Source organism: Mustela erminea, chromosome 8, assembly GCF_009829155.1.
Source record: "Mustela erminea isolate mMusErm1 chromosome 8, mMusErm1.Pri, whole genome shotgun sequence".
NCBI classification, from domain to species: Eukaryota; Metazoa; Chordata; class Mammalia; order Carnivora; family Mustelidae; genus Mustela; species Mustela erminea.
In genome coordinates, this window is record NC_045621.1 from 77,038,203 (window position 1) to 77,063,258 (window position 25,056).

A 25,056-nucleotide genomic window follows, 5' to 3' on the forward strand; every position below is an offset into this window, starting at 1 on the left:
GAAAATAAAATCCTAATTTCTTATCAGAGCCTGTTGGGTTTTAGATGATGTGACTTTGTCCTTTCTTTCCATTCTCGATTCTTTCACTCTTTCCTTCACCCACTGTGCTCCAGCCCTCCTGGTCTTGTTTTTCCTCAAATATGTCACATGCACCCTGCCACATGGGACTGTGCTCCTGCCTCCCCTGTCTGGGATGTCATTGCTTCAGGCCTTCGCATAGCTTAGTCCTCAGTTCATTAATGTCCTTCTCTACCAGTTGCTAACACATAAAGCCCTTCCCTGACAAATCTTCTAAAATAGCCACCTCTGAGACTCCCACTTTGTCACCTTACCCTTTTTGCTTTTATTAAAACTATATTGCATATTTATTTGTTTATTATCCATCCTCACCATCAAAATGTAACTCTGTGAAGACAGGGTCATGACGGTACCGCTTATCATCATATCTGTGGTGTCCAGAATAATGCTGGAGTTCCCTAAGTACCCAGTGATGAATATTCATTGAATGAACAAATAAATTATATTGTATTAGTAAGTTGACTTCAGTGGGTTAATCAAATAACATTAGTCCCACTTTCCAAAGCACCTCAGTGTTTTTCCAAGTGTCAGTATTGTGCCAATGAACTTAAGTTACAACTTTACTAAAGACTCTCATTCATCTAATTAAGATAGTTTTTTTAATCAGTGGCTAAGGTTTGACTCACACTGTGTAAATTAGTGTTTACTTTTATACTCATAAGACATATATTTAGCAAAACAATATGAATTTATCGAAGTTCCTTATTTTTGAACTTAAACACTTCCCCTTTCTGGGGAATTTAAAATTACGTAGTAACATGTTTCTAATTTCAAAGTGCTCTAAAGTCATTCCATCATGTTCCTTGTTTTCCAGGTGCTCTAGCTATCTTATTTATCTTTATTTATTTATTTTTTATTATTATGTTCAATTCAAGTGAATTAAATTTAGAACATTCTCAGTCAATAAACATACATAATCTCTTCTTAACCCATGAGTCCTTTGTGGATAGATGGGTTCTCTTTACAGGCATCTTTTGATACACATTTTGCAAATATTTATCTCTAATTGGAAATATGATTCACATCATAGGATGAAGTCAGAACAAAAAATAGTAAATGACAGTTTGAAAATTATGACTTTAATACAAGCTTTATCACACACCTTGGACTTGATATCTGGTTAAAATAAAACTCAAGAACCATTAAAATTGTACAATCACATTGTGAAATTTCAAGACTATCTTTCTTTGTAACTTTCTCTGTAAGGACTGTGCAAAGGGGGGATTAGTTAATCTTCAACTCAGTAGAAGGCAAGTAACTGGAGCCTGGAAGCTAAAGTATTTAGCCTGATGGCCCCCAAGTTGGTCAGCTTATCTCCTTCTGCCTAACTCACTGCAATTTGGCAATAACCCTCACAGAATACACAGCCGTCTTCACTCACCATGAATTCCCTGGGCTGCAAGATCTCGGAAGGCCAGAATATTCACTGATGACTAAAAGATATTCTCAACATAATCCTAGCTATTCAATTACATAATGAAACAAAAATTTGAGTTTTGCTAGGATATAAGTGGTATAGCTCTTAGGAAATCACAGCCCTGGCGTAGTCATTCAGTCCATGTTCGAATCTCCTCTGCCACCTACCCATCCTAGAGTTACCCAGAGTCAACTTTAATCTCATACCTGGCAGAGGAATAGGCAAAAACAAACAGGCAATCTTACACATAGTTGAACCCTGAAAGTAATTTGCAGTAACAGTTACCATTTGTAGATGCTCCTCGTATGCCAGACACTGGGTCTGAGCACTTAGCATTATTTTTATCCTTCACAACAATCCTAAGATTCTAAGTTTCACATTACAAGGTTTGTCTTTTGTTCTTTTTGTTTTTGTCCGTGACATAGTTGTATCCCCAACAACTTCTGCTGGGCAGGTTCTGATACCTCATTCTCTTCCTTTCTCCAGAAGCAGATAAAATACCCTCCAAAGAAGTTTCTTGACCTTCCAGATTAAATTGATGTTGCTGCAGAGCAACAATAGCTTTACTAGCTATACCTTTCAAATGTAAGGTTGTTGAATATTGCCTGCTGTGGGTTTTTTTTAATATATATCAGAATAGTTTTAAGTTTTCACTTCTTGCAGTGTACTATGGTGGGCACTGAGGAAACAGGAATAATTAGATGGATTCCACCTCTTTGCTCTTGTTACTCCCAGAAAAGGAACAGAAGGGCTACGTAAGATGCAGAACAATTTAGCAGACAGTAATAATAATGCATGAAGTGCAATTAGAGTATCTAGAAGGGTCACCTAATTTAGTCTCAGATAATCATGAGTGGTTTTTCTCTGACTTTAACGATATTATGATTAGGCTCCAACTTTCCCACCTGGTCTTTCAGAAATTCCACTTCAATCTGCTTACAGTTTCACAAGGATACTGCTTTTCCGCCAGCCTATACCTCCTTTTTCACTCCGTTTAAATTGAACATCTTTTCTCCACAAATCCCTTTGTCCAGTTTTTTAAGAGAAGATTTTGCCAGACATTTTCTCTTCACCAATAAGACTTCTGGCTTACAAAAGTTAAAGACTTCTGTTTTACAGAATTTAAAGCTGTTATTCTATCTTTAAAAACAAAGGAGTCAGCTAAAATTTTATTTTAAATCAGAAAAATTGATAGAGATTGGTAATAGCAGAACTAATGGTATATGTCAGTTTTGAATGGGCAACTATTTTATATAAACCATAAATTGTGATGACAAAACAATATAGAGCTCCAAAAATAAATGTAAAGTGTATTTCTTTAATACAACCAAAACCATTGCTTAAGGAACAAAGAGAGAAGGAAGGAAAAGAAGAATTGAATCAGACTGTTTCCTTATGAACTCTATATGGTAAGAAAGGATAAGTAATGAAAGAAAAGAAAAGCTGAATAAAAATAAAAAAGGGAAAATTTATGCAAAATTGCGAATTAAGTTTATAAAAATTTTATAACATATTATCATATGGTATTTGGCTATACATTGTCTGCTCACAAAATAGAAGTAACAAAATAAATGATCATTTCATATATGTGACTTTCTCCGATGAACACCCTAAAACTTACCTAAGTCTAGCCAACGTAACTAAGTGACACATACCCCAAATTAGTTCTTGGCTCAACATTATTCACATAGTACTTACCTGGTTTCCACAGTTCATTCCCCCTATTGCTTTGATTCCCTCCCTCTCTCTTTTTTTTCCCCTATCACTTACTCCTTTGACCCAAGATGGGATTGGGAGGGAGACAAACCATAAGTGACTTTTAATCTCACAAAACAAACTGAGGGTTGCTGGGGGGAGGGGGTTTGGGAGAAGGGGGTGGGATTATGGACATTGGGGAGGGTATGTGCTTTGGTGAGTGCTATGAAGTGTGTAAACCTGGTGATTCACAGACCTGTACCCCTGGGGATAGAGTATTATGCCTCCATCAGAAAGGATGAATACCCAACTTTTGTAGCAACATGGACGGGACTGGAAGAGATTATGCTGAGTGAAATAAGTCAAGCAGAGAGAGTCAATTATCATATGGTTTCACTTATTTGTGGAGCATAACAAATAGCATGGAGGACATGGGGACTTAGAGTGGAGAAGGGAGTTGGGGGAAATTGGAAGGGGAGGTGAACCATGAGAGACTATGGACTCTGAAAAACAATCTGAGGGTTTTGAAGGGACGGGGGGTGGGAGGTTGGGGTACCAGGTGGTGGGTATTATAGAGGGCACGGATTGCATGGAGCACGGGGTGTGGTGCAAAAATAATGAATACTGTTATGCTGGAAATAAAAAAATAAAATAAAAAATAAATTAAATATTAAAAAAAAAAAAAAAAAAAAATTAGCAAATGTTTCAGAGTTCATGAATATAAAATCAAGGTCACGTTTTTCCATACCCTTTCCTGCATCTGAAGAGATAAACTTATACTGGAATGATTCAGATAATAGAAGAAATATGTAGGTAAGGAGGAACAAGATGGAAAATCACTTTCTCCTTTTTCTTTGTGGTTGCAAAGAAGAGGCCTAGAAGAGTGGAAACTGGGCCTTCCCATGCCCTGTATGACCTGTTGTCAGGGCAACAGGATGTGTGGGGAGCCCTGGTCTTCCCAGTGCCTGTTGCCAGGGTAACAGGATATGAACCATCTTTCCTTAGACAACCAAGCAGTTTCCCTGCCTTATTCTATGTTTGGTAGGAAATTATATTTGCTCACGAAACCTAAGAGCAACACACTTCAGCAGAGAGCTTATTGAGAAATCATGTATTGGAAGAAATATTGTAAGTAGGGGCATGCAGTTGATATTGTTGCTGTTGGAAATAAGTGGAAGAGAATTATATTGAACTGATTTTCTGAAAATCGCTTTTTATTTTCATAATCTTTTGATTGGATCAAAGAAGTAAATGAAAGGAGATGATGGGAGGTTAAAAAAAAAAAAAAAAGCAGAGTGGTAGTAGGAAAAAAAATTCTGAAAGCCAGAAGAGAATTATCTGAATAATGTAGAAGCTAAGAGCTTCTTGGTGTTTATCAGTTGACTTTTTTTGTGCAACAAACCATCTTGCAACTAGTGGCCAAAAACAACAAACATTTCTTATTTCCTTATGACTTTGAGGAAGTCAGATCGTCCCAGATGACTTCACTTACATATCTGGTGGTTAATGGTTTGGCTGGTGTAAGGGGAACTCAGCTGGAATGGTTTATGTCTGCTTCACAGGCTTGTCCTCCAGGAGGTTTGACCAGATTTCTTCCCATGCTGATAGGAGAGTTCCAAAGAGCAGCAAAAGAGAATAAACTCCAATGCATAAGCCCTTTCCAAACCTTCACATGTGTCACATTTGCTAAGATCCCATTGGCCAAAGCAAGCTGCATGGCCAAGCTCAGAGCCAGTATGGGAGGGATTACAAGAGTGAATGAATATTGGAAGTCACAAATTGGGCCACATTACAACAGTGAATAATAACACGAAAGAATTTCTGGCAAACAGAGAGCTCTTTGGAAAACCTGAGATATCAAGGCAGAAATTTGCTGGAGGGTGAAATATCGAAGGGTCACACTTACAAAGATACTTTTTCAGTTGGTACCAGTAGAAGGTACTGGAAATTTTGAGAACTCTAAAAGTTCAAGAGGAGCTCCTTAGTCTATCTAATAACCATCTCCAAATGCAGTCAGAAAATCGGTGAGAAAAATGCTGTGTGCCTTTACATACTTTATGTTCTCTGTCAGAAACAAAGCAGAATAAACTCCATTTAGATGATTTTTCTAAAATAAAAGGAGAAAAAGTTCTATTCACTTATTATATGCACAAAATCTCTTAGAACAAGAAGAAGCAACACAGCAAGAATAAAATACCTAGTTTTAATCAATTGGACCCCTGGCTTTACTCTTACTGGTAAATAAAATCTTCGGGGACAGACACCCAGATGTCTCTACTGTGCAGGGTTTGGGGTTTTTTTTTCTTCTGTTGTTTGGGACACCAAAGGCCAACTAAATTAAAATAATTTTGTAAGTATCCAAGCTCCAAAGAGGCAAGAGAGATTAGAAAAAACACATTCCTTTGAAAATACTAGCTAGCATCATTTTTAAAATAATTTGATTAAAGGAGTAATAGTAGTACATGCCTAGGAGAAGGAGAGAAATAGAACCGGGGAGTTTCTGACATCTAAAGCATATGCCAAGTGATAACTCCCTTTGGAGTATGCAAAACTAGGCAAACAGATGGCAGGATTGTGGCGAAATCAAAACAAGAGAATAGTTTTTAATTCCTAAAATGTCAGGTTTTATAGTGAGTATTAAATGAAATTATATAAGCCAGGGTTGATTGGAAAAGAAAGATATGGGCTCAGGAATCTGGCCTTACCCCTACTACCCAGGAAACATTTGTCAAGTCATTTAGTGTCTTTGAGGCTCAGTTTTCACATCAGAAGAAATGGGAGAATTGTGCTGAGTCACATAGACCAAAAGAAAAATCTTTTAGAAATGATAAAGCACAAAAATTATAAAATACCATTACTACTATGATTCAATTATGAGTTTAAGCTAACTACAAATACGATTGATGTATAAGTTGTTCAGTGTTTTATCTTGCTCCAAATGTCATTTGAAACACATCTTAGAATGTCCACATTTAAGCAGACCAGAATCAGCATAGTAATACTTTTTTTAAAAAAAGATTTTATTTATTTATTTTTGAGCGAGAGACTGACTGAGAGAGAAAGGGAGAGAGAGCACGAGCTAGGGGAGGGAGAGGGAGAAGAAGACTCCCCACTGAGCAGGGAGGCTGCCAGAGAGGGGTTTGATGCCAGACTCCGGGATCATGTCCTGAGCTGAAGGCAGACATTTAACTGATGGAGCCACCCAGGCATCCCTGCATACTATTACTTTTCTAATAAGAAGTCTATTTTTATTTTCTTCTAAATCATCGAGTACCTTGTTTATGTACAAAATTTCAAGAATCCTTTGACCTTCCTCTCTTATGCAGAGATGAATTAAGGTTGACCTCTGTTTTCTTGCCCTGTGGACACTGTACTTAGGACTGTGCTATTTTTTCACATCTAATTATCAACGAGTTTGAGGAGCTATAAATATCAAAATTTTACCTAGCAGAAATTACCTACACTGAGCATCTTCTGGGCCTATTTAATAAAAATGTGTGTTTTAAAATATTTTATAGAATATAAAATAAAATACAGTCTCTTTAAACAATTTCAAGAAGTTAGTTTAAAAGGAGAAACTAGAAAATGTTTTATTTATATGCCTCACATAACCTATTACCACTTTTATAAACTTCCTTAACAATAAATAGTTATTCATGCCTAATACTTGCTCAGACCGGATATTTGGAATACTGGATTCTCATGAGCCTTTAACATTATCATCTGTTCCATAGTGTTAGTGAACAGCTCCTTTCATATCCAAAAGGCTTACAGCACAGACCTTTTGGATGGGAATCAGACTTGCTCAAATATTTGCATTTGATTAGCTGATTGAAATATGTTAGAATAAGGGACAAAATCTAATAATATAATGGTAATTTTGTATTTTCTAAAATGAATCAGCAAAGGAAGGACTGTGGGACATGACAATAATTACTTGGAAGTCAACTCCTTTGTGAACCAGACCTAAACTGGGATAAGGGGAAGAATGATATTCAAGCCAGAGTGACTCAGGAAATCATACTAGTCTTGCATTATACATAATAATAGAGCCCTAAAATCCATCCTAAGACTACCACAAGATGCTGAATTAAGGATGCTGAATCCGTCCAGGCAATTCTTCTATCAGTGAAACTCAAAGGTCACTTCTCTTCCTCAGCATTCTCTCCTGACACACCCATCACTCCTACGCCAAGGAAATGTAAATCCTTGAGTATAAAAACCCAGGAATCTTGGTGAGGGCACTTCTGCTGACCCAAGAGAAGGTCTTCCTTTCTCATCCTGACAACCCAACTCTCTCCACTGATTCCAATAAGAAAATTACTTGAAAAACTAGAATTCTGCATTTGCATGTAACATTAGCAATAATAATGATAACAGCTAGGGGCGCCTGGGTGGCTCAGTGGGTTAAGCCGCTGCCTTCGGCTCAGGCCATGATCTCAGGGTCCTGGGATCGAGTCCCGCATCAGGCTCTCTGCTCAGCAGGGAGCCTGCTTCCTCCTCTCTCTCTCTCTCTGCCTGCCTCTCTGCCTACTTGTGTTCTCTGTCAAATAAATAAATAAAATCTTTAAAAATAATAATAATAATAATAATAATGATAACAGCTAGAATTTCTTGAATTCTGGACACTGACCTAAGAAGTTCATGAGATTTATTCATTTAATCTTTTCAATATCTAGGAGATAAGTAATGATATCATTCCCAGTTTACAGGTATAAAAACTAAGGTATTGAAAAAGCAAGAACTTGGAGAAAATCATAAAGCATTAAATAGAGTTGATATGCATATAAGAATAGATAAAGTTATGGAAATATCAATAATTACAATATTTTGAAGAGATTACTGTATGTCAGCTGCTGTGCTATATTTCTTTTCACTACCTTTATTTGGGCAATATCCAGATTCCCTGATCCTAATCCTTCGCTTTTAAGTGGAAGGACCTTCAACTGGAAAAGCCTTCTAGGCTGCCCTTTGCTACTTTTCACATTCTTTCACAAAGGAGGAGGAGGAACATTTGGTTGGGGAGTTGCGATAAAGAATTACACCTATGGGGTGGGGTGGGGTTGGGGGGAGCCCGGGTGGCTCAGTGGGTTAAGCCTCTGCCTTCGGCTCAGGTCATGATCCCAGGGTCCTGGGATGGAGCCCCGCATCGGGCTCTCTGCTCAGCAGGGAGCCTGCTTCCTCCTCCCTCTCTGCCTGCCTCTCTGCCTACTTGTGATCTCTGTCTGTCAAATAAATAAAAAATCTTTAAAAAAAAAAAAAAAAAGAATTACACCTCCGGGTGTAAATTATCCTTTTCAGGGGGTGAGAAAGGCATAGTCTTCATGTAGAGAGCACAGTCTCATCTGTTAGAGGCCATGAGGCACATATAGGAGAGATTTTGCCCATGCTGAGGAGGTCTGCAGTTTGGGTAGATAAATTGAATTCAAGGGTGTTCTGGTTTATTTAGCTGCAAAATCTTATCCTTCAACAGACATTCAGTCTGCAAAGAGGCTAACATTTTGATCTCTGTCAGCTGGACTCCTAAATCTATCCCTTACTTAATCTTGAACTTGGATTAGAGATATCATTCATTAGCTCCACCCTACCCCGCGATCTGATGAGATAGGTATCAATTTTTGTCTATTTCTCAGTTGAAAAGTCATGTTCTAAGATAAATCATTCCTATCCAAAGTGCCTTCCCAAGTAACTCCTGGTCACATCACCTTGTACATTTTCTTCAGGTCACTTCTTACTCTCTATTAACTTATTTTTTTATTGATTTTGATATTTGTTTCCTCTACTAAAATGTAAGTTTCTGTGCCTAAGCTTGTGCCTGATACAGCATACAACCAGTGAGTATTTATTAAATGAGTGAATGGATGATGAATAAAATAATTGGATTTTACAAACAAAGAAAGTGAAATTTAGAAAAGTTAAGAGATTTTCCAGGATCACAGAGCTAAAGGACAGATTTATTAGAAAACAGATGACTGATTCCAGAGTTCAGATTTTTAATCTTTAAAGTATTTTACCTCAACCATATCTATTCTATAAATGTAATATTATACAAGGACTGAAACCTATATTAAGATTATATTTATATACCAGAATAGATTTTGTGAGATGGCTTTCTTTAGTTTTATGACTAAGGAAAATTTTTAAATGTATTTTTCTGATTAATCCATCAAAACTATCAACCAAAGCCATCAAACCAAAGTGAAACTAAAGACTGAGATTTATCAACAATTTACAAAAAAGAACATAAACATTTTTCCGTGGTATTTGAAATGAAGCCACTATAAGCTCTCAATATCAGAGCTTGATAAGAAGATTGATGGTCTGGGCATATAAACCAGGGTTAGATGGAAGACAGCGAGTTATTTAATGGCTAAAGATAAAGAGTATCTACTCCATTTCTCCATAGAGCAGCAGAGACTAACTCCACCTCTGGGCATCCGTCTGTACAAGACTGTGTGTTGGAGGCAATGGTGGTGGAGAAGGTAAGAATATAAAAATGGTCATGTTGATTAAACACTCTGGTATTCTGCTATGGAAGGAATGTACTTAGTTTCTTACTATTGCTGCATCAAAGCTACCACAAACTTAGTAGCTTCAACAACATAAATGAATTAGCTCCAGTTCCATAGGTCAAAAATTTGCTGCACGTTTCACTGAGCTAAAATTAAGGTTTTGGCAGAGCTGCATTCTTTTTGGAGGCTTTAGAGAAGAAACTGCCTCTTGCCTTTGCAAGCTTCTAAAGGTTGTCCACATACCTTGCCTCCTAGCCTGTTTCCTCCATCTTCAAAATCGACGATGGCAAGTTGAGTCTTTCTCAAATCAGAGCACTCGATAGCTTCTTCTGCCCCACTCTTCCACTTTTAAGAACCTTTGTGATTACGTTGGGCCCACTTGGATAATTCAGGCTAATCTCCATATTTCAAGGTCAACCGATTAGCTACCTTAATTCCTCTATGACATTGTAAAGTAACATTTTAACAGATTCTAGGGATTAGGACATGGCCATGTCTTGGAGGCAATGACTCTGTCTACCCCAAAGCCCATTGACTGCGTTTTAAGGATCTGCATCTTTTTCTGTGATGCTTCTAGGTAACCATTCTGAGAATGTCTTCTTTTCTGTTTTTTAAAGTAAGGTGAATAAGAGCCTTAGAGGGGCACCTGGGTGGCTCAGTCAATTAATGCCTGCCTTTGGTTCAGGTCCTGATCTCAGGGTCCTAGGATTGAGCCCTGGGAAAAGCTTCCCATTCAGCAGGGAATCTGCTTCTCCCTCTGCCTTCTGACCCTTTCTCCACTCTGGCCCCCATCCCACTTGAATGCTCTCTCTCTCTCTCTTTCTCTCAAATAAATGAATAAAATCTTTTTTCTTTAAGAGCTTTAGAATTAGGCAGATTTGTATTTAAATGCAAGCTTCACCAGATACCAGTTGTTTAAAAACTTAGGATACTTATTTTTTGTGAAATCATATTATATTTGGGAAGTTCTTAAAACCAGTAGATGATAAGCACATATTACTTCTTCCCACTTCTTCATCCTTATTCTATCTGTGAATCTATCTCTACTCCTTCAACCTGGCTTTAGGCCCTATTTTGACAGTCTGACTGATTCTCTAATTTTGAAGTTAGAACCACTATAATATTCCAATTTTTATTCATTCACTGAAAATGATTTACTGCATGATCTCCTATGTGCCAGGCACTGTACTAGATGCTGGGAATCCAAAAGCAGACACAATGAACATGATTCTTGCCCTGAGGAACTTGTGGCCAAATAGTGAAGGTAGATTTTGTAAAGAAAAGGGAAGTGTATGTTCTTCATGAGCCAAATATAGGAAACTAACCCAGTATGGAGTGTCAGGATGGGTTTCCTTTGCAAGTGAAATTTAATAAGAGATCTTTGAGCATTACTTAATAGCATCCCTATTAGGATTATGAGTCGGATATTCCTTCTTGACAAAGGAATTTCCCAAGCTCTGGAGGGCATTTATCATGCCTGGACCATGCGGCACAGAAACACCCACAGGCACCCACTACAATAACCAGAAACATCCCCACACATCTCTAAAAGTATCACAGGGAACAAGAGCAGCCCTGGCTGAGAGAGGAGAAAGGAGTGATTCCTTAGAGAAGAGAGAACAACCTGAGCAAAGGCAGATAGGCAGGAAAAGCATTTCTTTGGGGCAACCTTGAGCCTGATTGGGAGGGGGCCACAGAGGAAGAGGCATGACAGAAGGCTCCAAATGTCGAGCAGGTACAAGGACACCATGTGAATGATGTGGAACTTTGAAGAGAGGGTTCTAGAAAGCAGGACAGTAAAGGAATCAGATTTCCTCTTCTACAATGCTGCTTCATCCTAAGCATGATTCCAGTTGGGGAATATGGTGCTAATAGCTCCTGTCATTTTACCTGATTTTGACAATTTTTATTCTAAGTATGTATTTCTGCTACATTTTCTTGGTGATAAGGGTTCAGACAACTGTTTCTGAGAGCTGCTCAGCACACTGCCCTCTTCAATAACAGTTACTTTAAATTTGTCATAAAGTTATTATACATATCTTCCTTTCTCCTTCACTTTCTGCTTCTCTATGTTTTATTCTTTCATTACATTCCATGATCATCATGTTCACCACCCATCAGAGGAAGAAAGAAAGAAAAGAAGCCAGAGTCTTTCAACTGTTGTGTTCACAGTTCTAGATCTTAATATCTGGATATCTGTCTAAATATGGAAAGATAGGAAGGTAAGCATCTAGATGTGAAAAACTAATTCTCATATATTAAGTTAGTTTCCAACGGTAAAATTTTCATAGGTCCTAGTCCTACATTTATAAAAACTGAAAGAATTGACAATAAGTACTATGAAGTAGTGAGTCTCATATTTTTGTCTTGGGTTACAGTTTTGAAAGTTTAAATTTTCCTCCATTCTGTTAAACAACTGAATAAGATAACATTCTGATTTAGTTTTTGCTATAGTGCCATGTTCACTGGAATTTCTACTTGACCACAGTTTTCTGGAAATGTTGTCCCCCTTAGATCGAACTCTTAGAACAATAGCATCAACTGGAAAGAGCACCACCAATGTTTCAAAATATGGTTTTTTTTTTTTATCCACAGCTGTAGAGCAATTTTTACCTTTAAAAAAGAAAAAAAAAACAAAACAGTACCATGACACAGAAAAAAAAGAATTATTTCTAAAACTGGAAAAAAAAAAACCCTGCATAAATGAAAACACATACAACTTTTCCTCATGGGAATGAATAAACTTAACAATATTTGCAAAGATTAGAGTTAGAAAAATTTCCTTAGTATGTAGGAAGTAGTAAAGGTCCCAGAGTTACAGAAAACTTCTGAACCAAAAATTTCATTAGGTATTGAGATGGCAGAAGAAATAGGAAGTATTTTCTTGTCCTAAACAATTGATCATTTATAAACAAGTATATGATTCTTTTTAAATGTTGTTTGTAAAGGGTTTGATGCCATAGTCATTTGCTAACATTTCCATCATAATGGATGATGAGTCATAGTGTAAAATCTAAATTGTCATGTTGAGAGACAAATTAGTGGTAGAATATGGATTCAAGAAAGCTAAAGAAAAAAGCCATAATTGTAAAATAAAATTAATAGAATCAAGCATACAAGTATACATCAGGAATCAGAAGAAGAAAGTGTTTCACCCTTGTTTCCACAAAGGAATAATAGATTTCTTGGCACATCACTGAATATGGTGTCTCAATTAAATGTTACATGAAGAAGATTTAAAGAAACTCAATGAAAAAAATCAAGAAACTGATAAAGAATAACTGATATTTTAATTTAGTTTACTGATGTTTTCACATTTGTTACAAAATTTAAAAATGATTTCCATGGACTCAGAAAAGTGATTTAAGATGTTATGTTATGGGGTGCCTGGGTGGCTCAGTGGGTTAAGCATCTGCTCTTCGGCTCAGGTCACGATCCCAGGGTCTTGGGATCAAGCCCCACATAGGTCTCTGCTCAGCAGGGAACCTGCTTCCCCCTTTCTCTGCCTACTTGTGATCTCTTTCTCTCTGTCAAATAAATAAATAAAATCTTTTAAAAAATGTTGTTACATGATATTCCTTATATTTTCTGTAAATAAGTAGCTCATGTTTCCATATTTAAAGTATAGTTGAATAAGCTTTATTTTAACCTTTGTCTTTATTTTTATTTAACTTCAAAAATGTATGTATTACAAACCTACTTAAAAACAGAATGTCTTGTTGAGACAAATCAATGTATTTGTGAAGTTAGATATGATTAAGAGAGAAAAAAAATTACTTTCCAAATATATAAAGGTCTTCATTGGGTCTTCTTTAATAAACCAAGAATATTATTGCAAAACTGTTTGATAGCTATCATGAGTAGCATAATTTTAATTGCCAACACTTAAAAAGTAAAATTCAAGGAGCAGAGATTTTGATAAGCTAAAAACTCTGTTTGAGTCAATATTACATTTTAAATAGACAAGACAATTCCAGCAATGGTATAAGGAGACCCTCATATCACTGCTGTGAATGCAGACTACACAAAAGACCATAATTAAAGATTTAGCTGTCATTAGTCATGCAGGTTTTAGATTTAGAGCTTCTTGTTTTGACGGCTCTAAACCTAGAATACTGGAAATGTCTTAAGTCAAAGTACAAGTTAAACTATAGCACTAAAATTCAAATTCCTTCCTTCTATGATATAGAGGCAATCAGTCATTTCAATCAAGTTCAGTAATAATGATTATTTTTTAAAAAAAACTAGTTTCAGTAATTTTTTCCCTAAGTGGTCATTCAGTGTCTTTATGTGGATACACACCAAATTTCCTTAGTATACATGTATATTTTATCCTACATCAACATTGACTATCAAGTGTTGAAGGTCTACAGTTGAATGGCTGTCACTCTCTACTGAAACAAAATGAGATCAATCTTTGAGATCATTTGATAAAGTGAAAGTCAGATAATTTTGCTTTAAAATGTTAAATAAACACAAAGTCACTTTTCAAATTTCTTAAAGACATAGGCACAAATTCACTATCTTACATACATACATTTAAGTAACTACATATATTCGTACATTTAAGTAACTACAGGAAAATAAAACAAATGCAAACAAAACAGACAAGCAAAAAAATCCTGTCCTGATAGAGGGAAGAAAATCTAAAATAGGTTATAATATGATCTATAATTTTTCCGGTACAGATGTTCATCTACTAATTAGGTTAGGACACAAATCATCTGATGACTGCCAATGTTTAATTTTCATCTATGCTAACTAACTTTGTAAGTTTTTATTTGCTCTTACAGGATTATTTGTTTGCCTAGAGAACAAACCCACCAAAAAAACTGTAATTTTAAATCTTCAATAGTTCTTATTTCTCTAATTTCTCTAATTCATTCAAATGATGTAAGATGGCTTCCCTTTTTAAGTTATTCTCTATTAAATGTTGTTTGCATTATTAGTGTGCTCTTATCTTAGTATAGTGTAATGCCATGATTTACTTTAAGTGAAAAAAAAAAAACCATCCAGAGAATGCTCTTTAAATAGCTAAACATCACTAAATGCATTCAAATGGAAGAAAGTAGGAGTTTTTCCTCTAAGCAAAGTTTGACATAATTTTTCTTTTAAAAAATCTTATATCAAAACAGCAACATTGAATTTACTCAGATGTTGCACTGTATATAATAGTATGTAAACAAAGCATAGAACTATGAATCCTAAGAAAACCTATATTTTGCATATTAAAAGATTCTTTCAGCTATTATTACAGAAAAGCAAATATATTTTCATTTGAGATCTGCAAATACGTTAAGCAATTGCAATGGCCTGTAAATATTCATTTTGCACATTTTTATTGAATTGTTAAAGTTGATTTTTCTTTTTTTAAGAGATTTTATTTATTTATTTGACAGAGACACAGTGAAAGAGGGAAGACAAGCAGAGGGACTGGGAGAGGGAGAAGCAGGCTTCCCGCCGAGCAGGGAGCCCCATATGGGGCTCCATCCCAGGATCCTGTGATCATGACCTGAGCCTAAGGCAGACGATTAACGACTGAGCCACCCAGGCACCCCAAAGTTGATTTTTAAATTATGGCATAACTAAAATAAAGCATGTAAACATAGGGTTCTGGAGAACTAAACAGAACTTAGTAGCATATACAACAAAAAACTTAAATGCTGTTTAAATAGCAAGGTGAGTAACAATGCAAATAAAGTTTAACTCAGGTACTTACATTTCATGTTTGACATAAGCACATCTCTTGACCCATCTCAGTTTTATACCATGAGCTATTCTGTATTCTCAGAAGAAGTGAATTGGTTAATTTAAATCTAAAACTCTCCAGTAAGTTTGGAATGCTACTAGTGTTTTTACCACATTTTTTCTTAAAGAAATATCAAGACAAAGACTAAGCACAATGCAATATAAATATTTAGTACCAAATTAATCCTGCTCTTGCTTTTTCAAAATATAATCACAGAGAAATAACTACCAGTGGTAATATTTCTATTTTTCCGAAGGAAATTTTTTTTTTTCTGCAGGTAACCTGGCAATTAGCTTTCCTAGTTACATTTCTGCATATCTAAATCACATATCTAAAGAATACAAACAGAATGTATAAAAGAAGCCATGTGTTATAAGAGTGAAATGAATTCTCAGGGAGTTACCTTAATTTATATTAAACATACAGGTGCAAGAAAGATTATCAGTCATCCTTCAAGCAAGTTATTAGCTGAGACTAACACATTTTATTTTCTGAGAGAAAATCTTTCTAAAGGAAACACCAGTCCACAAATTCAGATAGTAAGAACAATTAGTCATGTTAATAGTCAAATTCTGGGTGGGGTGTGGGAAATAAAAACACAGAACCAAGCAAAGAGCTTACTCACATTCCTTTCAGGCGTTGCCACATTTTTTCGGTGTGTTCTCCTATGAGATACTTAAAAGTGGTGTTTTCCAATTCTTCAATTTCTGTAGCAGTTGACCCCATGATGATACTCCTAGGGCAGTATAGTTACAGTCAGTTTCAGCAGCTAGAACAAGCATTCCTCAGCCCACTACAGATCTCAAACAGTTATATAGTAGCATCTCTCATCTATCAAAATGTTACAGATTTACAAAGCTGAGGGCAGCTTCTGCCAGAATTGCTATTGACTTTGACAGGCATATCCACTGCTCTCATCTCCCGCCCTCCCCCCCACCCCCCAAGCAGACAGCAATATAAACAGATCCTCTGACCTCACAGGAACAATCCGCACATGTGAGCCTGCTACTGTACTACTGACCGACTGAGCGCTCCAGCTCTCCCCAAAAGCAGCTCATCTGTTACCGTTCGGTGCACTGAAGCACATCAGAATTCCTACAGTTTACAAGATCTATTATGCACAAGAGAAACGTGAATGACTTTAGCGCACCAGAAGAAGCTGAATTCGTCTCTACCAATGGAAGGAGGGCAGGATGTAATAAGAAAGCAGATGGTAGGAACCAGTGTCAGCAGCACCACCCTGAGAAAAAAGTGCCTGTTTTAAATGCCAAGGTTTTTGTCTCTTAATTGATCTGGAACCAACAGTTAAAGATATTATCATGTTCTAACAATAAAGGCAACAAATATTAACGACAACAATGAGGAAATAACACATAGAGCCATACAGAAGACAGACCACAGAGCTCCACAGGTTGTTACTGAAAGACTATGTACATCAATGATGCTGTAATCATGCTTATTCACCTTCTCCTAGCAACTCCACACAGTAGGTAACCGCCAATTTAACCAGAAGAAAACACAGCAGCTGCACACAGCCTGCTCTGTGAATCCTTTGGGGATTAAAAGATAAATAAAATGAAACTAATGTGGATGCTTGTGTGCGTGCGTGCGTGTGTGTGTGTGTGTGTGTGTGTGTGTTGAAGGAAAGGGAGTGTGTGAAGGTGGGGGGAAGAAGAAAGGGAGAGAGAGAGAGAGAAATTGATGCTGTGCTGCTTGTGCATTTTAGAAGAAAAATGAGAGAAAGTGAACATAAAAGGAATCAGAACTGAGTCATCTGCCAAGCTCCCAACACATGGTGAGCTTTCTTTGAAACAAGCACAGACCTTGAGTATGAGCTCCATAACAGCTATTGCTATCTGCAAGCTGCTAAGAAAAATACACTTAAAAGCAATATCTCTTCTTGCTTGTTTGGAAACCCACATGTAGTTTTGTTCCTCCCTGCAAGAAACCTTGCTTGTTACCTTGAAGTTTAAAGTAGATAGTAGAGAAATGTAGGTAGGTAGGTAAAGTAGGTAGTAGAGAAATGATAATATCTTGTGTTTATTGAGTACTCACCATGTGTTAGACACTGTTGCAGGTACGTAGAGTTTATACAGTATACTTTTTAAAAATTCTTACAAAGAACCCATGCAGTAGGTAACATTCCCATTTGACAGTTGAAGAAACTGAGAAACAGATATTTCCCAGATTTAATGCCGGTCCTTCATTTTTATTTGTTTATTTGTTTTAAAGATTTATTAGAGAGAGAGAGAGAGAGAATGTGTGGGGCATGGGGGGCAGAGGAAGAGGAAGAGAGAGAATCTCAAGCAGACTCCCCACTAATGGGGGAGCCTGATGCAGGGCTTGATTCCAAGACTATCAGATTAGCACCTGAACACAAATCAAGAGTCAGAGGCTCAAACTACTGACCCACCCAAGCACCCCTAAAGCCAGTCTTTAAAAATGGGCACTACAATTTTGCTGACAGTCTTCCAATATAAAGTTACTATGTGTGTCTAAACACAGAATGCATCAGCAGTCAAAATGATTTTATATATATATGTGTATATACATATATATATATGAAGCTTCTTTGCAGAATTTTGTAGAAAGTGCCTTCTGATTTACAAATTAGAAGAGGTGAGCTTTTCTGCACTGTTGGGGCACAGTCCACACAGGTGTTTTTCTGGGTTCCCATAATAACAGGAAACTCTCACAGTGTCAGAGCCCTTGATGTCCTGCAAAGAAAGAAGCAGGATGCCCTCAAATTCCTTGTAGCAGGAACTCACTTAGTTGGCTCCAACCTGGACTTCCAACTGAAACCATCACCTAGAAAAGGAAAAGTGATGTCATTACCTCGTAAATCTCAGGAGGACCTGGGAGAGGCTTCTGCTGGCAGCTCTTGCCATTGTTGCCACTGAAAAGCCAGCTGCACTCAGTATCATGCCCTCGGGAACAGTGGCCAACAAGCAGTGCTGAAGTTTGCTGCTGCCACCAGAACCACCCCTATTGCTGGTCGCTTGGTCCCAGAACCTTCTCTAGCCAGACGGAGGCAACCTTCTGAGAGCCCAGCTTCCCCGGTTACTGATCTTGGGGCGACCGCCAGCCTCTCACAGAGGCGTCGTACTTTAACCGGACCCTGGGTCTGTTCCACATGGCCACTGCCACCTCCAGCAACAAGGGAGCTCTCAATGGGTCCACTGCGGGGGGAGGGGCGCCAGTTGGTGGCACCATCTCCCTCTGCTGCGGGAGAATGTCAGCCCTGGGCTCTACTTCGCAGAGATCCTTAAGAGACTGAAAAGGAAGAGCAGGCCACTGCTGAAGAGGCTGTGAGCAAGGAGGAACTTTGGGTGAACCGGCTGCTCCATCTCAGACTTGCCCCTATTCAGCGGGAGCCCGCAGCCCGCCGCAGCCAGGCGGAAGTTGCAGGTGCCCTCTGAGCTTGCTCAGAGGTTCCCGCCTGGAGCCCGAGCGCGAGGACACCCACCCAAGGCTGCAGCCCCCGCTGCTGCAGCCACCCAGTGGGTAGGAACCCCCATCAAGAGGTTGCAGGCGCTCCTGCACACTCAAGAACAGAAAATGGAAATAATGCCAATAAGTTTGGCAGAAAATAAGGTTTCTAAAAAGAAGAGGTTAAATCAACTGAAGCTTCAGTTTCCTTTCTTTGACAAGCTATTTTCCTGAACTCCATCCGAATGTAATGTCTTTCGCTAGTAGACAGGTTTAGGTAATCACAACCTCACCCCTGTGAGCATTTACCAGAATAGTCAGAGGTAAGTTAGTCATTGCTCTGAAAGCACTGATTTTTCCTTCCCTGAGCCTTCATTTACAATTCTAGATAATTTACTTAATAAACACTGGATTTTTCTTAATGAGATAGTCGACATCTGAATTCTGCTCTCAAAGACGAAGCACGTGAAAGATCTCTATAAAATGCAAGCACTCCACCATTACTACTTTATGAGCCAAACACCATAGTCCTTGAGGTTATATTCTTGGGTTTCAAGTCACAGATGATTTCCTAATTATGCCAAGATATTTGAAGCCATCACACATAGGCTAGCTTACCAATAATATTGCAATGTAAAAAATGAGGACTATTCTTAAGTGTGGGTGAATTTTGTAATAAAAACTTATTTGCCCTTTTTCTCACTATCTCACTTCTGTCATGTATTGATATTTAAGAACTCATAATATACTAATTACACACTTAATACCCTAAAATACTTAATTACTGCATTAAATGTTTCATAAAATTAAATTGAACAATAAGCTATGCAGAACAGCTAGTTATTTAAATCCTTGACCAATATAATATTCAGCCTCAGGCAGCATCAAAGTTATTTCTGTTAAACTAGATAATTCAAAGCATTTTTCTTTTCTGGTTTATAACTAACATCTACAAGTTGTATTAATAGGACTAAAATAAAGCAAATCACATTGGATAGAAAAGAATAGAATTCAAGGAATAACACTCAACTTTTTTTTCCTAATTAATCTGTTGAGAAGAATTTGAGATGTTGCATTCATAAAATTAAACTAAACTAAAAAAAATTCTGACAGGAGACAGAGAAATAAGATAACAAGAAAGTATTCTAAGAAACTAAAATATGCTTGCCAAAACAAAACATTCTATATGAGCTGGGGAGAAGTTGAGAAAATAATCCTAAATATAGCATAAAAAATTATCTAATTTATCTCTTATTTCTCACGTGTTCTCTTTTGTTTTAATTCTATGTTCAGACAAATTATCTTTATTATAATAAGTAGTTCCCTCATTCTTATTACTTCATATATTTTATTGGCATGTTGACAAAAATTTATAGAATGATTTTTCAGTATCTGTTGATGCCAAGATAAAGTACAACATAGACTGGATCCAGACTACTTGAGTTTGAATCCCTATTCTTTCATTTAAGGAATTATATGATCTTTTGCAAGTTACTATTATGTATCTGTTTCCTCGTGTATAAAGGAACATAATAATATCATCTTTCTCACACAGTTGATGTAAGAATTAAATGAGCTAATATACATAAAGCCTTAAAACAGTATCAGGCATATAGTAACTGCTCTATTAAATTGTTAACATTTATCATTATTGATGCTACGGCATGACTTTTCTCCTTTAGATTGCACTGTAATCATTTATTTCAGTAGGTTTACTGATCATGAACTATTTTCCAAATAATTTGTTATAGAACATTGTTGTTTTACGCATTGCTAGTGTTCATTTTTTTTAGAAACTTAACATCCTTATTCATGACTGTAATGTTTGAAATATTTGTGGCACTAACTTTATTGTTTTTCATATTAAGGTTATACTAGCACCATGTAATTGACAGGCAAATAGTTTTAAACTTACGAGTCCACACCCAACAAATAGCAAAGATAAATGAAAACATATTCAGAGGCACCAAATTCAGAAAGCATACCACTCAAATACTCTTCTAAAATAATTACATGAAAAATAAATTAAAAATAAATGAATAAAAATAATAAATAAATAAATAAATAAATACATGAGTATACCTGTAAAACAAAAAAGTAGTTAGTGACCAAATCAGAGACATGTACATAACTAGCCATGGAGATTAAAAACAAAATCCCTGACTTACTTCTGTGAAGAAGGGTTAGGAAGAAATAGGTTCAGATTAGAACAGGAAACCAAGGGGATTCCAAAAATGTGGCTTCAAGAAAAAAAATGGATTTTAAAAGAATCTCAACAAACTGAAAGATTATTTTGTGGGCTAAATGACAGCACAGTATTTCTTAACTGTTAAGAAAAATAAAAACAGAAAATACGTGAAGTCTTAACAGTATAGCAGACTAGTTATTCTTAAAATTTCTAGGCCAAAAAGCATTTCAAATATTAGAGAAATTATTATATTAAATTCACTTTTGAATGCACAGATGGGCTTCTAAAAAGTGAAGGTGCCAAAATGAAGATGCAATAACAGAGATTCAAAATACATGAAAGCAAAAATAATACAACTCTAAGGAGAAGTAGACACACTCATAATTATAGTAATATTGTCAGATATTTTATACTCGTCACTTTAAAAATTGGTAAAATAAGTAGAGAGAACCCCAGTAAGTATATAAGGGATCTGGACAGCACTATCAGTAGACTTGAACTAATGGACATTCATAGTACACTCCACTCAACAACAGCAAAATATACATTACTTTAAAGTGCACACCTTGAATATTTACCACAAGAAATCACATCCTAGGTGAAAAAAATGAGTCTCAATAAATTTAAAAGGAGTCAAATAATACAAAATATATTCTCTGACCCCCGTGGAATTAAATTAGAAATCAGTAACAGAAATATCTCTGGAAAATTTCCAATACTTGAAAACTAAATAATACACTTTTAAGTAATTCATAAGCTAAACAATAAATTAGAAACCATTCTGAACTGAAAAAAGGATGAAATACAAACATATCAAAATCCATTAGATACAGCTGAAGCAGTAACTAGGGAGAAACTTATAGCACTGTATAGCTATATTAGAAATGAAAAAAGATCTCATATCAAAGACCTTAGGATATACTCTAAGAATCTTTTTTTTAAAGATTTTATTTATTTATTTATTTATTTAAGAATGTGTGTGAGAGAGAGAATGGGGGAAGGAGCAGAGGAAGAAGGACAAGCAGACTCAATCCCATGACCCAGAGTTCATGACTTGAGCCATCATCAAGAGTGAGATGCTTAACCAGCTGAGCCACCCAGTGCCCCTACACTAAGAATCTCAAAAGGCTAGGCAAAATAGGTAAAAACAAATAAATATCAGAGCAGAAATCAATGAAATAAAACTCAAAAAAACAATAACCAATAAAATAAAAAATTAGCTCTTTTGAAAAGATCAGTAAAATTGATATGCCTTATTTTATTAATAAATAGAAAAAGATGCCAAGAACTGGGAAGTTTCTGAGATTTTACCATTCATACAATCTATCAGATCGGCCCACCAGCCTAACCTTGGGTCAGGAACAACAACAACAAAAAAATTGTATTTACTCTTCACACCAAAAGCAGTAGCCACGGTATTGGCATTTTGGTACAGGTTCTCTGAGCTCTGATTCTCACAAGGTGACATGAAGACAGCCAGCTGATACCTGCACCCAGTGTCGTGCATTGTCAGAGAAGAACTTTGAACTTAGAGAGTTTGGATCTCTTACAATGGGCAGTAAGCCTGTCATACCGTTTCCCTGGAAGGAAACATTATTATATTTTTTAAACTGGACAGTAAACTTACCTGTCATTTACTTCAGAGAGAGTACTAAAATTTCCAAAAGAAGATTTAGAAATTATTTGTGATGCATATAACACAACCAACAAAAGTTTCATACCGAAAATACATAGTTTCTGAAAATCCATAAAGATAAACACAAAAAAATATATAAAAATAGCAGCAAGAAAATCACTGAAGCAGAAACATAAATGGACAGAAAGTATAATAAAAGGTGTTAGAAATGACCATATTCACTGAAATAGAGGTGGCTGCTTAGACATAACTTTGCACACTCAATAATTTTGGGGGAAAATATTTGGCAACACCAGACACTAGAAAGGATGTGGAGCAGTAGGAACTTCATTTTCTGTTGGCGTTAAGTATTGGCAAAATCATTTTGGAAAGCAATTTGCTAATATCTAGAAAAGATGAAGATGTATGTACACTAAAATACTTTCTTACCTGTATAAAGGAGACATTTTAGCCCATTCAAGGTACTAGAACAAAATAGCAGAGATTGGGTAGCTTATAAACAACAGAAATTAATTTCACTATTCTGGAAACTGGGAAGCCCAAGATCAAGGTGTTTGAACATTTGGTGTCTGCTGAGACAGACACTGGTTTGTTGACAGCCATCTACTTACTTAGCTGTGTCCTCTGCGGCAGAAAGGGCATGGGAACTCTATAGAGCCTCTTTTATAAAAGCATTAATCCCATTCAGGAGGGCTCAACCATCATGACCTAAATACACCCTTAAATCTACACTTCCTAGTACCATTACATGGGGGATTAGGTTTCAACAAACGAAGTTTTGGGGACTCAAACATCAATCCATTGCAGGAGATATACACAAGAATGTTTATAGTACCAGAAAAAAATATTTTTTTTAACCAGTTAAGTTCCCATTAACTGAAAAAATGTATAAATGTTGGCATAGTCACAAAATGGAATATAATATGGTTGTGAAAATGTAATCTTGGGAGTAAAACACTATATACACAGGGATAAATCTCATGAAAATAATGTTGAGAACAAAAACCAAATCCAGTAAGAATTTAGACAGTGTATATATTTTTTGTTAATTAGGAAAAACCATATGTAGTTAGTAAATGTTTTTTTTGTTTGTTTAATAACTGTACTGATATTCCTAGCTCTTAGAAAGCTAACTCTTAATTTTTTTTTAATTTTTTATTTTTTATAAACATATGTTTTTATCCCCAGGGGTACAGGTCTGTGAATCACCAGGTTTACACACTTCACAGCACTCACCAAAGCACATACCCTCCCCAGTGTCCATAATCCCACCCCCTTCTCCCAAACCCCCTCCCCCCAGCAACCCTCAGTTTGTTTTGTGAGATTAAGAGTCACTTATGGTTTGTCTCCCTCCCAATCCCATCTTGTTTCATTTATTCTTCTCCTACCCACTTAAGCCCCCATGTTGCATCACCACTTCCTCATATCAGGGAGATCATATGATAGTTGTCTTTCTCTGCTTGACTTATTTCGCTAAGCATGATACGCTCTAGTTCCATCCATGTTGTCGCAAATGGCAAGATTTCATTTCTTTTGATGGCTGCATAGTATTCCATTGTGTAGTTAGTAAATGTTTAAAGAAATGCATAGAAATAATAAACACTAAACTCTAGATAATGGTAATCTCTAGAAATAGAGAGGAGGATGCTTTGAAGTGAAATCCATAAGCTTCTTCAGCTGTTTTGTTTCTTTCTTTTTTTTTTAAGATTATTTATTTATTTATTTATTTGAGACTGAGAGCTCAAGTGGGGGCAGGAAGGGGCAGAGGAAGAGGGAAATGCAAACTCTCCACTGAGCAGGGGGCCCAATTCTGGGGCCCAATCCCAGAACCCTGAGATCATGACCTGAGCGGAAGGCAGATGCTTAACTGACCTGACCTGAGCTGAAGGCAGATGCTTAACTGACTGAGCCACCCAGGGACCCTAAAAGTGTTTTATTTCTTTAAAAGGGTGTAAATAAAAAGGTAATACCTTTATACCTTTTAATATTTATGAAATATTTAATTTAAAAATTGTTTTAAATCTCTAGAGGGGAAAAAAATGAACATAAAAGGCATGGTTAGATTGTAAACCAAACTAAAATATGGAATGGTTTAAAGTAATGGATGACATGTAAGAAAAATAAACTCCAGATGTTCCTGATAACTGGAACATTTTTCTTTGAGTAGACTGGTTAGGAAAATATAGAATTAAATTTCCTAGGTATCTACCCAAGAGAAATAAAAAAACACAAGTCCACACAAAGATCTGCACACAAATGGCCATATCAGAATTATTAATAATAGCCAAGAAGTAGAAACAATTCAAATGCCTATCAACCAATGAACGACTAACAAGATGTAAATCAAAACAA

At 36.4% G+C, this 25,056-nt stretch overlaps 1 protein-coding gene across 4 annotated transcripts in view; it reads right to left on the reverse strand.

The window, feature by feature from the left end:
* PDE1A (phosphodiesterase 1A) overlaps positions 1 to 17,066 on the reverse strand; it is a 337,781-nt gene extending 320,715 nt beyond the window's left edge. Inside the window, exons 1-2 of one of the 4 annotated variants that reach the window (XM_032356140.1) lie at positions 16,916 to 17,066; positions 16,077 to 16,187 (exon numbers count right to left, since the gene is read on the reverse strand). In XM_032356140.1, coding sequence (XP_032212031.1) covers positions 16,077 to 16,177 — 101 coding nt within the window. In that variant the 5' untranslated portion in view covers positions 16,178 to 16,187; positions 16,916 to 17,066. The other 3 variants (XM_032356141.1, XM_032356139.1, XM_032356138.1) reach the window with 3 other exon arrangements.
* Between the last annotated feature and the right edge of the window lie 7,990 nt (positions 17,067 to 25,056).